Raw genomic sequence first — 13928 nt, 5'->3', positions numbered from 1 at the left:
TGAGAGAGAGAAGTGGGCGATAAGATCAGAGGTACGGTGGTGGGGAGAGGTGATCTGAAACAACATTGTGAAGAACGATAGAAGAAAGGCACATTGGGGGAGGCTGAGATGACAGCGGGGTAGGAGAGTTGATGAGAAGAGTGAGAAAAGGAAGGAGGAGGAGACTGAACAGGTCGTACAGACAGAAGGGTGCATCGAGGAAGGCACCTATGTCACGCTGCTATAGTCAAGATTCCTTACAGTTCACTGAAAGAGAGGAAAACCCAGAGTGGACAAAAAGAACAGATAGTGTTAAATAGAGTTGCATGTGGTAGGATAGGGATTTGAGCAACAGACAGGTATGGTATACTGTAGATCAGATGCATCCAAAATGGCACATCTCACAGTATAGCTGACGACTGAGCTGGTCTGGGGATTGGATTGCGGTCAACTCGGCCTGAACTCGACCTCCGGTTTAGAACCAATCTCATTGACCACCTGGCAGATCATCAGCGACCTACGACTTAACGATCTGTTGGGAATCTACACAACACGTGCCAGGTATGTATGAAAACTCCCTCCACTGATTGACTTCTACTTTATGCCTAGTTTCTTAACCTCTAGGTTAGTAGAGAATAAGCAAGAAGTGAAGAAGTAACTTGTTGATGTATTCACCTGGGTTGGGGTCAATTCAGAAAGTAAACCAAATTCCAATTCCAAATTTTCCCCAGTGAAAAGCATTGAAGAGTATTGGAATTTCAATGTATTTCCTGAATTTACTGGAATTGACCCCATCCCTGGTACTCACAACAGTGTTGATTAACCCAAAATTATTTTAGCATATAGACATGTTCACAATGTTGTAGATATAAATTACTTTGACTGAATCTGAATGTTCTTCAACATCATGGCCACCTGCACAGGGCCTAGGTTTTCTGAAGGCCTCAGGTCCAGCAGCGCTGTACTATACCACCTAACTGGGTCTAAGCTAGCCTTTCAGATCAGCTGTCCCTCGCTCTACTAAGATCTAGATCTAGATCAGTCTGAGTTTGGCAGAAAAGTCACCCTCCTTGTGGCTTTCTCCGGGAGGGGTGTCGCGACACAAAATGGCCACCATTTGTCACAATTATGGGCCCTTTTGAGTTCAACTCACTACCTATTAAAAGGTTTGGAGGGAGAAAGGTCCTGCAAATGAGTAAATGCCAGCCGTATGGTACCACACTGTAGTGTCATTGTAGTCATGTGTCTGTTCTTGAGGTAGTCTTATTTTGTGTGGAGTTTATGCTTTATGTGTCACGGTACTGTAGATATTATGTAAAATACAGAAAGGTGTGTGATTACATAATTTATATACAGTTTGTGAAGAGTGTGCTGGTTATTTGAAAATACAGGAAATCCGTTTCCTGTCATTAGAGAGCTGAACTCAACCACAGAGTTATAGAGTTAGCAAGAAAGTTAGAGAGAGACAGCATGTGTGAAATGGAGAATCCAAAATCACAAGGAAGGAAAATGACATGATGAGGATTTAACACTGACAACCACATTCCTATTCAGAGGAGATTAAAAAAAAAACGTATATTACAACATTAGGGGCCATTTTTTAGTCTTGGACTACAAATCACTTTCAATTGAGAATCTCCATTTAACTTGCTTCTTAGTCCAAGACTAGTCTTAATCTGGGTCAGAGAAGACAGCATAATACTGCTTTAATAGTGTCATGTCAAAAGTGTAACCTGACTGGATGAGTTTGTGTGTGTTGTGTTCTTCCTGCAGACAGTGATGGAGGTGTCTGTGCAGCTGTATGTGTCGCTGTTGAGTGGAGCGGTCCTCCTGTCACTCATCCTGTTGACTGGCCTGTGTCTCAGCTGCAGAAGACACAACCTCCCTAGTAATACCAATGCTTTGTTACTATACCCCTGATGGAATCAATAAAGTTGTATTTAATTAAAATGGGCTCTATGTATGTAAAAGTTAATGCTGTAAATGAGAAAGTGTTCTTCTCAGTCAGCTTAACTGGTAAAATAAGGGTTAAATGTAAATAATTAGAAATAATAAAACGCATTTACAGAACTTTTTTTTACCCCTCAGCGTCCATTCAGCAGCGTTACAGTGAGGATTACACTCAACAGTAAGCACTTTTTGATAAAACAACTATTCAGTGCCTATTCATAAAAATTAAACAAAATATTCAAACGTTTTCTGTGGCACTTGTAATATATGTCCGGTGCACTGTGTAAGTGTCCCCGACAAAAAGTGGGCCTGAATGTTTGCACAAATCTCCAGTTGATATCAGTGCATGTACAGTGTTGAGTCAGGTTACGATTCAAACCTCTACCAACGCTCTGGTTTCTTCTCCACTCAGCACCCCAGGATTCGGGTTGGCCCACCGACCATGTGAGTATGTGTGTGATGGCTAATGTTCTACCAAAATCTTTTCATGATACTTCTTTAGAAAAATGTATGATGATGATGATGACTATGACGAACCTTCCTCCTCAGACAACCCCTCTGCTGCCACAAGCTGTGGCGCTCCCCCTTCCAGCCTCCTTTCACCCATGTGAGTTACTACACACACACAAACAAACGCACGCACACACATACGTGACTGACTCACAGACAATGACTCATATTACCCGTCAAGCGAAATGTACCCGTCTTTCTATCCCACAGTTCACCACAGACCGTTGGGAGACCGAACTCTGTCACCCCAATTGAAAATGGTGAGATGTCTCTTCCTGTCTATTTTCTCCCCTTTGGTTTCTTTCTTCCACCACCATCTCCATAACGTCACAGTTCAGTTCCTTTTTAATAGTTAGCTTTGTTCTTGCAGAGAGTAATGACGGCTATGAGACTCCAGGAGAAGGTAATGTGAACGCTATTATCCTACCATGTTCAATAACACTGATCCCCTCAAACTTTTGTGTACAGTAACTGCTGAAGAAGTTTAGAAAAATGGCACATTGCTCCTTAGGTGAAAAAATGTTTTATTGTCACATACACCAGATATGTGCAGTGAACTGTATTGTTTTACAGGGTCAGCCATATGACGCCCCTGGAGCCAGGGTTAAGTGCCTTGCTCAAGGGCACATTGACAAAGATTTCACTTTGTTGACTTGGGTGTTTGAACCAGCAACCTTTTGATTACTGGCCCAATGCTCTAACCGCCAGGCTACTGTACCTGCCTACTTTTGCACCTACTCAGACAATTGGACATTAAACCATTCATATACTCTGACGTGATTGATTGACAGCTGTGTGTGTGTCCGTGTGTCTCTGCGGATGTGCTCTCTCTGTTCTATAGAGTATGTCAACGTGGACGACTATGAACCAGGATCAGGCTACCTGTGAGTGTTCATTTAATTTAGACAAAATACACTGAGTATACCAATCATTAGGAACACCTTCCTAATATTGAGTTGCACCCCCCCCCCTTTCCCTCAGAAGAGCCTCAATTCGTCGGGGCATGGACTTTACAAGGTGTTGAAAGCGTTCCACAGGGATGCTGGCCCATGTTGACTCCAATGCTGCACACAGTTGTGTCAAGTTGGCTGGATGTCCTTTGGGTGGGGGACCTTTCTTGATACACATGAGAAACTGTTGAGCGTGATAAACCCAGCAGCATTGTAGTTCTTGACACAAACATGTGTGCCTGGCACCTACTACCATACCCCGTTCAAAGGCACTTAAATATTTATCTTGCCCATTCACCCTCTGAATGGCACACATACACAATCCATGTCTCAATTGTCTCGAGGCTTAAAAATCCTTAATTAACATGTCTCCTCCCCTTCATCTACACTGATTGAATTGGATTTAACAAGTGACATCAGTAAAGGATCATAGCTTTTACCTGGATTCACTTGGTCAGTCTAAGTCATGGAAAGAACAGGTGTTCATAATGTTTTGTATCCTCAGTGTCTACTGTATGTCAGTGCCTGACTGTGAATGTTACACTTTGCTTTTCCAGGGTTTTCTGGGGGGAAAAAGTGGCAATTGTTACTGAGTGGACTGTCTTGGCTAAATTAAATGACTGTTAATTCTGTGGCTATAGAGTACTGGGGTGTCTCGGGTTTTGTGTAACCTCTCTCTCGTTCCTCCATATAGAATAGTGTTACCATCAGATCCGACTGGGTCTCTGCGTCATTCCAATCAATGTCTCATCTCCAAAAGCTCCCAAGTTACAGGTAGGTAATGTGGGGTGGAGAGGTGACTCATTACTTTAGCCCTCTTCGGACAGGATACATTTTAATGGGGGAGCTCAGGTAATGTAATTATGTGCACGAGCACAAATCACCACATCCGTAATTTGGTAAAACTGGTTAAACTAATCCCGTCCAAATTGTCCACTGGAAAAACTGACATTCTCTGGTAATAATTACATAACCGACATTCTATAGTAATACTAGTCCTGTGCGAATAGGGCTTTTGTGACATATTGTGGTTGAATTATTTATTTATTTTTTGTGATATCCACATGGCAGTAAGCCCTATTCGGAGGGGATACATTTTACTGGGGGAGCTCAGGTAATGTAATTATGTGCACGAGCACAAATCACCACATCCGTAATTTTAGTCCTGTCCGAATCTGCCATGTCAGTAATTTGTACATGGCAGGAAGGTTATTATCCCAGCCCTAAAAACCTACTGTTTTTTGGCAAACTCCCAGTTCATCCCTGTGTTTTGAGGGATCTTACAGAGTTTAACAGATGCTGCACCAGTTTGGGTAAGAACTTGGGAACAAATTGATGCTTAAAACAAAGTGCTATGCACGTAGCCTACAGCTGAATGAACTGTTTTGTCACATATCAACTTTCCTAGTGCCATACTTCTCTTTTAAAAGATGAAGTGGACGATATTGTGCCAATGAATTGATAAATTGCCAAGTACGTCAGGTAATTAAACGTCTGCATAGGTTACAGTTCATGGTTCTTAAAGATTATGTACTTTTTACTCCATACATTTTCCCTGACACCCAAAAGTACTCGTTACATTTTGAATGCTTAGCATGACAGAAACATTGTCCAATTCACGCACTTATCAAGAGAACATCCCTGGTCATCGCTACTGCCTCTGATCTGGCGGACTCACTAAACACACATGCTTCGTTTGTAATTGATGTCTGAGTGTTGGAGTGTGCCCCTGGCTATCCAAAAATAAAACTAAAATGGTGCTGTCTGGTTTGCTTAATATAAGGAATTTGGAATAATGTATACTTTTACTTTTGTACTTAAGTATATTTGAGCAATTACATTTACTTTTGATACGTATATTTAAAACCAAATACTTTTAGACTTTTACTCAAGTAGTATTTTACTGGGTGACTTTCACTTTTACTTGAGTAATTTTCTATGAAGATATCTTTACTCTTACTCAAGTATGACAATTGGGTACTTTTTCCACCACTGTACATAACCAATGTCCTATAGTAATACTAGAGTGCAAAGCTGTCATCAAGGCAAAGGGTGGCTATTTGAAGAATCTCAAATATGAAATATATTTTGTTTTTATTAACACTTTTTTTGGTTACTACATGATTCCATATGTGTTATTTCATAGTTTTGATGTCTTCACTATTATTCTACAATGTAGAAAATAGTAAAAATAAAGAAAAACCCTTGAATGAGTAGGTGTGTCCAAACTTTTGACTGGTACTGTATTTTTGTATTTGTTATTGTTTACTTCAGTTTATTTAGTAAATACTTTCTTAACACTTATTTTTCTTAACTGCATTGTTGGTTAAGGGCTTGTAAGTAAGCGTTTCACTATAAGTTCTACACCTGTCGGCGCATGTGACATAAAATTTGATTTGATTTGACAATTTGTACATTTAGGAGACTCAGTTTTGTTGATTAAGGGCTGTATTCAAATCTTATCGCTGAAGTTCAGCTTTACAGCGTGATTGAAATGTAAAGGCTATGTCCCCGCTTTTGCGAAGACTGCATTCGCGGTAAACGCTTCAAATTACCTTAACATTTCTAGTGCACAATCTGTAACGCTTCAGGCGATACAGCTTGAATAGAGCACTAATTTGCATACATATGTTGCCAGCAGCAGCAGATTTCTGTCCTCTTTAAAGTTTTTCTGAAGCACATGTGCAGAAAGTTATACAGAGGTTTAGAAATCAGGAAAAGGCGTCTTGATGGGCCATAGAATATTATTGATAAAATGCTGTTTGAAGTATTCACATCATGTTCATATGATATGTAAATGTAGAAGCAGAGGAGGACAAAGAGCAGGGTGAGTGATGCAATAGAAATATGTCCTGTAGGTTTATCAGTATAAACATCACAAGGGTTGTGGACTGGAGTGTACATATACAGTATATACCTCAATCCTGTATGTGTTTTTGTGTTCACAGAAAACAGTGGCGCGGAGGACAATATGAATACCGATATGAATGTCGACGTGGAAAAGAGTGATGACAGTGATGAAGGCAGCAATGACTATGTCAATACTAAAGGTATGGCCCACATTGGCACATTGAATAGAATATCACTTTTCAGGGATGTGATTTTTCCTGATTAATCAGGAATCCCTGCTTTTTTGACAGTTGTAATAACCCATGGAACTCTTTATGCCTTGGATGGAGTGAGGGAGCAGCACTTTAAAACTGATTACTTTATTACTAACCCGGATCGTCATCCCTGTGTTTTTGAGGGTTATCATAAGGTGAATGCACCAATTTGTAAGTCGCTCTGGATAAGAGCATCTGCTAAATGACGTAAATGTAATATTAAAGTTTAACAGGTGCTGCACCCAGTTTGGGTAGAACATGGGAACAGATGAATGCTTAAAACAAAGTGCTATGCACGTAGCCTACAGATGAATGATCTGTTTTGTCACATATCAACTTTCCTAGTGCCATACTTCTCTTTTAAAAGATGAAGTGGACGATATTGTGCCAATGAATTGATAAATTGCCAAATACGTCAGGTAATTAAATGTCTGCATAGGTTACAGTTAATGGTTCTTATAGACCCTTTTCCAGTACACGACACAATGACGTCACGCACAGATGCTCGCGACTCTTGGCGTCAGTAAGAAAGCCATCGCCATCTGTACCCATTCAACATAGCCTAGATTTAAGTTTTTATTACTTCTAAACAAAATAACTCATACTCTTACAATGATGTTTTGATTCTTGCTTGAACAGTCGCTAACATTTTATTTGGTTGTGATCTTTGCAAAATAACTATTTTGGATGCAGCAGTTGTTAGCTAGAACGCTAACGCTCAGTGATATAGGCTGTAGCAAAAGCTAGCCAAAGAGCCATTTTACTGGTTGAAGTTGAAGTGTATTTTAAGTATAATGCAGTTGATTTGTGATGATGACAAACATTATATTAAGCAGGACATTCATAGGAGCCTTAAAATCAAATTATAATCCAAAAGTAGTGTGAAATGCACTCATAAGCAACATGTAAATAGAGGCAATTTCTGCTGCCGTTCTATAAAGAACTCCCCCTTGTTCTGCCACCAACTTGCGCGCAACGCCCTCGTGCGGCAATGTTTGTAAACACAGAAAGGGGTCTATAGATATGCATTATTATTTTGAATTTCTCCGAACTGAAGGCCATTAGGTTAAGTGGCGATTTTTAGCATGTAAATCTTGGTGGCACAAACTCAACATTTTTTTTCTTAGATGCATGTTAGAGCATAAACAAAGCTGTTTCAACAGCAGAGCTTTCTTTTCAAAAGCATGGAGTGAATCCTTAGCACAGCTACATCTGACTATCGGCGGAGCCTTGTCTGGCAGCCCTATTAACTGCCTTTTAAAAAAACATAGCTGATATGGATGAATTGCTTAAACAAATGTGGTTTCTACTGACAATTGAGAAGTACAAACCATGGCATTAGGGAACGATGAGCGGATAAGAGGCAATCCGTAATTTCGATTAAGAAATTAATGAGTGAGCTAAGACGGACGTAGTCAATATAACTATTTGTTCAGCACTTTTTAAATGTACAGCGACAGAATTCAAAACATGGGACGTTCTTACAGTATTCTCCCTGTACACCAAGTAGGAACTGTAGGATAAATAAAGGGGGTATATAAGCAGACAATGAAAGCTCCTACAATATTCGATGATGACATTTCACTAAAACAGGCTATAGGCTACATGTGCACCACCAAGTCAGAACAGTAGGCTAAGTTATGAGGGGGAAAGGGACCAATTTATTAGGGTGAGGCACATGGGCTACTAACAACTTACTACACATTTAGTATTACTTTCTTAGCTACAGTATACATATCTCCCTGGCATATTGCATCATTTATGCAGCAGCAAACAATACATTTTTGGACTCACTTGAACAGGAAGATGGCGCGGCAGTCCTTCTTGTGGGCAAACTTTGTCATGAAACTTTGTCATCAAATATGGCATTCTCTGGATTTATGGTGCTTTCAAGACAACTGGGAACTCTGGAAAAAAAACGAGGTTGAATCATGATGTCAGTGATCTTCAGGTCGGAGCTCTAGAAAGAGGCCCGAGTTGGATGACCGTTCAAAACATGTTTTCCCAGTCGGAGCTCGTTTTTTTCCGATTTCCCAGTTGTCTTAAACTCACTGAAGTCTGAGATTTCCCAGTTCCTAGTTTCCAGTTGTTTTGAATGTGGCTAAAGTCATGCTGGATTGAAAGCATGGCCAATGTATTCAACCTTTTCTCGCCCATGGTGTCGCGTGTGAACACTTGCAGTTAGCCACTGATTCCTTCCAAACCACTCATTGTTGAATTTGCGATTTCCAACTTGTTGCGTAATGTTTATGGCCGATGAGCCACGATACGTTTTATCTATAATTTCTCTTCATATGACAAGGATTGAAAAGGATTTGCCAGTATATTGTCGACGTGATTCATGATGATGACTGCTTGTCTAGCTTGCTAGCTAAGATTTTGAAAGTATGATGTTGACGTGATCAGTCCAATCAAAGCTACGGTAGATATAATGTGATTTGACGTCATTTTATCTGTGGCCAATGACTTTGAGCCTTCTTGGATGGGCACTTCTAATGTAAATCTATGGCAGCACCCAAGGGGGCTTGAACTTTCGAGCTCTCCCTGGCTGCAGTCCAAAATTTTTATTTGTACCCCCTCAGCCCTCGCGCTAGTCACTTTCCTTTGGGGGAATCCCCGTCGAAACCGGATGCAGTTTGATTGTCAACGGAGGTTCAATTCACTAACGTTACCTCCTCGGCCCTCGATTTAGCTTGAGGGAGCGAGTGAAGAACTAAGATCACTTATGGGGTTGATATGACCCACTATTCAATGCAAACTGTTGTCATGTGTCATACTCCGGTGGCTGCAAAGTGTCAAATGTAATCAACACAGCTGCAAAATTATGAAGCTAGCTTGCAAAAAAAAAAAAAATAGATTACATTGATTTTAGCGTTGGAAAATTGGCTTAGTCTCGTAGTGAGGACTCTATAAAACGTAGCTAGCTTCATAAACATAGCTTTGGGAATTCTGAAATGTATTGGAAGAAATGACCAAATAAAACTAGCTAGCTAGCTAGCTATGGGTAACTGTAGCTAGCTAAGTTACCTGACAGGAGTGCTAGCTAGCTATGTTAGCTTGCTAGGTACAGTCATAGCTTTAGGTTGGTTGTTTTTAAGCTCAATTTCAAGATTTCCACCAAGGACGTTGCCTCTCCGATCATCACTCTCCCTCGCTTGGGCAAGGAACATTTAAGGTACACTCGGATGTGATGTAAAACGTTATTCAAGGACTGCGGGTTTAGGGCAGAGGGCTGTCTACTTTGAATTTGGACTGGGTCCCCTGTAGATTTTGCGGTAACGTAGTGTTCCCATGAGTGACAGAATACTGAGCCAATCACGGCGCAACTAGAGAAGATTACCAACCCCTACGCTCTGTATTTTCCGCTGGCTGCCCCAGCACCACAAAAAGCACCTGTATTTTGGAGCTGCCTTATTCAAGAAAGCAAAAAAGAGACCATGTTTGTATGCGGCTTTATTAACTCAATATTTTTTTTGCGTTTTGCCCCACCTGCCCTGAATGACGGGTGGCCACTGATTAGGTCAATATTAGGCTATCCTAGACATTTGAAATATCTTCACGCCTAGAAGAGCCTCCAGGCTTCCGTCATAACAGTCAATTTTGAATGAGGAAAAAAATGAATTACAGAGGCAGTTTGGTAAAACTAATCCCATCCGTGTCGTCCACTGGAAAAACTGACATGCTGGGGTAATAATTACATAACTGACGTTCTATAGTAATACTAGTCCCGTGTGAATAGGGCTTTAAAGACAGTTAAATACATGGATATTACAGTACATACACAATAAAACATTTCAGTTGAAATCACAAGTGCAATGCATGCCAATATGTACATTTAGGAGACTCAAAAGAGTTTTGTGGATTAAGGGCTGTATTCAATCCTTATTGCAGAAATTCAGCTTTCGTGGAGACTGCATTCATTGTAAACGCTTCAAATTACCTTAACATTGTGCACAATCTGTAACGCTTCAGGCGATACAGCTTGAATAGAGCACAATTTGCATACATATGTTGCCAGCAGCAGCAGATTTCTTTCCTCTTTAAAGTTTTTCTGAAGCACATGTGCAGAAAGTTATACATAGGTTTAGAAATCAGGAAAAGGCATCTTGATGTGCCATAGAATATTATTGATAAAATGCTGTTTGAAGTATTCACATCATGTTCATATGATATGTAAATGTTGAAGCAGAGGAGGACAAAGAGCAGGGTGAGTGATGCAATAGAAATATGTCCTGTAGGTTTATCAGTATAAACATCACAAGGGTTGTGGACTGGAGTGTACAGATAAAGTGTATTTGGAAAGTATTCAGACCCCTTCACTTTTCCCACATTTTGTTACGTTACGGCCTTATTCTAAAATTGATTAAATAAATAAAAATCCTCATTAATCTACACACAGTACCCCATAATGACAAAGCGAAAACAGATTTTTTGGAAATGTCTGCTATATTATTAAAAATAAAAAACAGGTACCTTATTAACATAAGTATTCACACCGTTTGCTATGAGACTCAAAATTGAGCTCAGGTCAAATCGAATCAAGTCAAATTGTATTTGTCACATGCGCAGAATACAACAGTGAAATGCTTACTTACAAGCCCTTAACCAACAATGTGGTTTTAAGAAAAATAAGTGTTAAGTGAAAAATAGATAAGTAAATAAACAATAAAAAATGGACTAATAATGAAAGAGCAGCAGTAAAATAACAGTAGCGAGGCTATATACAGGGGGTACCGGTACAGAGTCAATGTGCGGGGGCACCGGTTAGTCAAGGTAATTGAGGTAATATGTACATGTAGGTAGAGGTAAAGTGACTGCATAAATAATAAACAGAGAGTAGCATCAGCGTAAAAATAGAGGGGGGGTGGGCAATGCAAACAGTCTGGGTAACCATTTGATTAGCTGTTCAGGAGTCTTATGGCTTGGGGGTAGGTGCATCCTGTTTTCATTGATCATCCTTGAGATGTTTCTACAACTTGATTGGAGTCCACCTGTGGTAAAGTCAATTGATTGGACATGATTTGGAAAGGCACACACCTGTCTATATAAGGTCCCACAGTTGACAGTGCATGTCAGAGCAAAAACCAAGCCATGAGGTCAAAGGAATTGTCCGTAGAGCTCAGAGACAGGATTGTGTCGATGCACAGATCTGGGGAAGGGTACCAAAACATTTCTGCAGCATTGAAGGTCCCCAAGAACACAGTGGCCTCCATCATTCTTAAATGGAAGAAGTTTGGAACCACCAAGACTCTTCCTAGAGCTGGCCGCCTGGCCAAATTGAGCAATTGGGGGAGAAGGACTTTGGTCAGGGAGGTGACCAAGAACCCGATGGTCACTCTGACAGAGCTCCAGAGTTCCTCTGTGGAGATGGGAGAACCTTCCAGAAGGACAACCATCTCTGCAGCACACCAATTAGGCCTTTATGGTGGAGTTTGCCAAAAGGCACCTAAAGGACTCTCAGATCATGAGAAACAAGTTTCTTTGGTCTGATGAAACCAAGATTGAACTCTTTGGCCTGAATGCCAAGCGTAATGTCTGGAGGAAACCAGGCACCGCTCATCACTTGGCCAATACCATCCCTACGGTGAAGCATGGTGGTGGCAGCATCATGCTGTGGGGATGTTTTTCAGTGGTAGGGACTGGGAGACTAGTCCGGATCGAGGGAAAGATGAACGGAGAAAAGTACAGAGAGATCTTTGATGAAAACCTGCTCCAGAGCACTCAGGACCTCAGACTGGGGCGAAGGTTCACCTTCCAACAGTACAATGACCCTAAGCACACAGCCAAGACAACGCAAGAGTGGCTTCGGGACAAGTCTCTGAATGTCCTTGAGTGGCCCAGCCAGAGCCCAGACATGAACCCGATCGAATATCTCTGGAGACCTGAAAATAGCTGTGCAGCGACGCTCCCCATCCAACCTGACAGAGCTTGAGAGGAGTAATCGCTGCCAAAGGTGCTTCAACAAAGTACTAAGCAAAGGGTCTGAATACTTATGTAAATGTATATCAGTTTTTTGTTTTTAATACATTTGCAAATTTTTCTACAAATCAGTTTTTGCTCTGTCATTATGGGGTATTGTGTGTAGATGATGAGGGGGGGGGGGGAAACAATTTAATCCAGGTTAGAAAAGGCTGTAACGTAACAAAATGTGGAAAAAGTGAAGAGGTCTGAATACTTTTCGAATGCACTGTATACCTCAAACCTGTTTGTGTGTTCACAGAAAACAGTGGCGCGGAGGACAATATGAATACCGATATGAATGTCGACGTGGAAAAGAGTGATGACAGTGATGAAGGCAGCAATGACTATGTCAATACTAAAGGTATGGCCCACATTGGCACATTGAATAGAATCACTTTTCAGGAATGTGATTTTTTGCTGATTAATCAGGAATCCCTGCTTTTTTGACAGTTGTAATAACCCATGTAACTCTTTATGCCTTGGAAGGAGTGAGGGAGCAGCTCTTTATAAACTGTTTACTTTATTACTAACCCGGATTGTCATCCCTGTGTTTTTGAGGGATATTACTGAGTTTTAACAGATGCTGCACCCAGTTTGGGTAAGAACATGGGAACAAGTTAATGCTTAAAACAAAGTGCTATGCATGTAGCCCACAGATGAATGATCTGTTTTGTCACATATCAACTTTCCTAGTGCCATACTTCTCTTTTAAAAGATGAAGTGGACGATATTGTGCCAATGAATTGATAAATTGCCAAATATGTCAGGTAATTAAATGTCTGCATAAGTTACAGTTCATGGTTCTTATTGATATGCATTTTATTTAGACTTTCTCCGAACTGAAGGCCATTAGGTCAATATTAGGCTATCCCTAGATATTTGCAGTATCTTCATGCCTAGAAGAGCCTCCAGGCTTCCGCCATAACAGTCCATTTTGAATGAGGAAAAAAAATTATTACAGGGGCAGTTTGGTCAAACTAATCCCGTCCGAATCGTCCACAGGAAACACTGAAATTCTGGGGTAATAATTACATAACTGACGTTCTATAGTAATACTAGACCCTTACAAATAGGGCTTTTGTGACATCTTGTGGTTAAAAGCTTTTGCATTTTTTATTGCTATCCAAATGACACTTTAATACATGGATATTACAATATATACACAATAAAACATTGAAGTTGAAATCACAAGTGCAATACAGTGCCTTCGGAAAGTATTCAGACCCCTTGACTCTTTCCACAATTTGTTACGTTACAGTTTATTCTAAAATGGATTAAATTGTTTTTTCCCCTCATCAATCTACACACAATACCCCATAATGACAAAGCAAAAACAGGTTTTTATAAATTTTTGCTAAATTATTAAATATAAAAAACTTAAATAGCACATTTTTGAAGGTATTCAGACCCTTTACTCAGTACCTTGTTGAAGCACCTTTGGCAGCGATTACAGCATCAAGTCTTCTTGGGTATG

General features: G+C 40.4%; 1 protein-coding gene across 2 annotated transcripts in view; it reads left to right on the top strand.

Moving 5' to 3' along the window:
- The first annotated feature begins 162 nt into the window (after positions 1–162).
- Positions 163–13928, top strand: part of lat (linker for activation of T cells) — a 29682-nt gene continuing 15916 nt past the window's right edge. Inside the window, exons 1-11 of one of the 2 annotated variants that reach the window (XM_084146092.1) lie at positions 176–540; positions 1753–1867; positions 2068–2107; positions 2342–2373; positions 2479–2536; positions 2650–2699; positions 2810–2842; positions 3281–3323; positions 4084–4163; positions 6338–6439; positions 12714–12815. In XM_084146092.1, coding sequence (XP_084002218.1) covers positions 1759–1867; positions 2068–2107; positions 2342–2373; positions 2479–2536; positions 2650–2699; positions 2810–2842; positions 3281–3323; positions 4084–4163; positions 6338–6439; positions 12714–12815 — 649 coding nt within the window. In that variant the 5' untranslated portion in view covers positions 176–540; positions 1753–1758. Of the gene's footprint in view, positions 541–1752; positions 1868–2067; positions 2108–2341; positions 2374–2478; positions 2537–2649; positions 2700–2809; positions 2843–3280; positions 3324–4083; positions 4164–6337; positions 6440–12713; positions 12907–13928 lie in introns of both variants that reach the window. The other variant, XR_014610152.1, reaches the window with a different exon arrangement.

This window comes from Coregonus lavaretus, assembly GCF_964263955.1.
Source record: "Coregonus lavaretus genome assembly, chromosome: 28".
NCBI classification, from domain to species: Eukaryota; Metazoa; Chordata; class Actinopteri; order Salmoniformes; family Salmonidae; genus Coregonus; species Coregonus lavaretus.
Note: the sequence above shows the minus strand (reverse complement) of the source record. Positions and strands in the feature narration are given on the sequence as shown.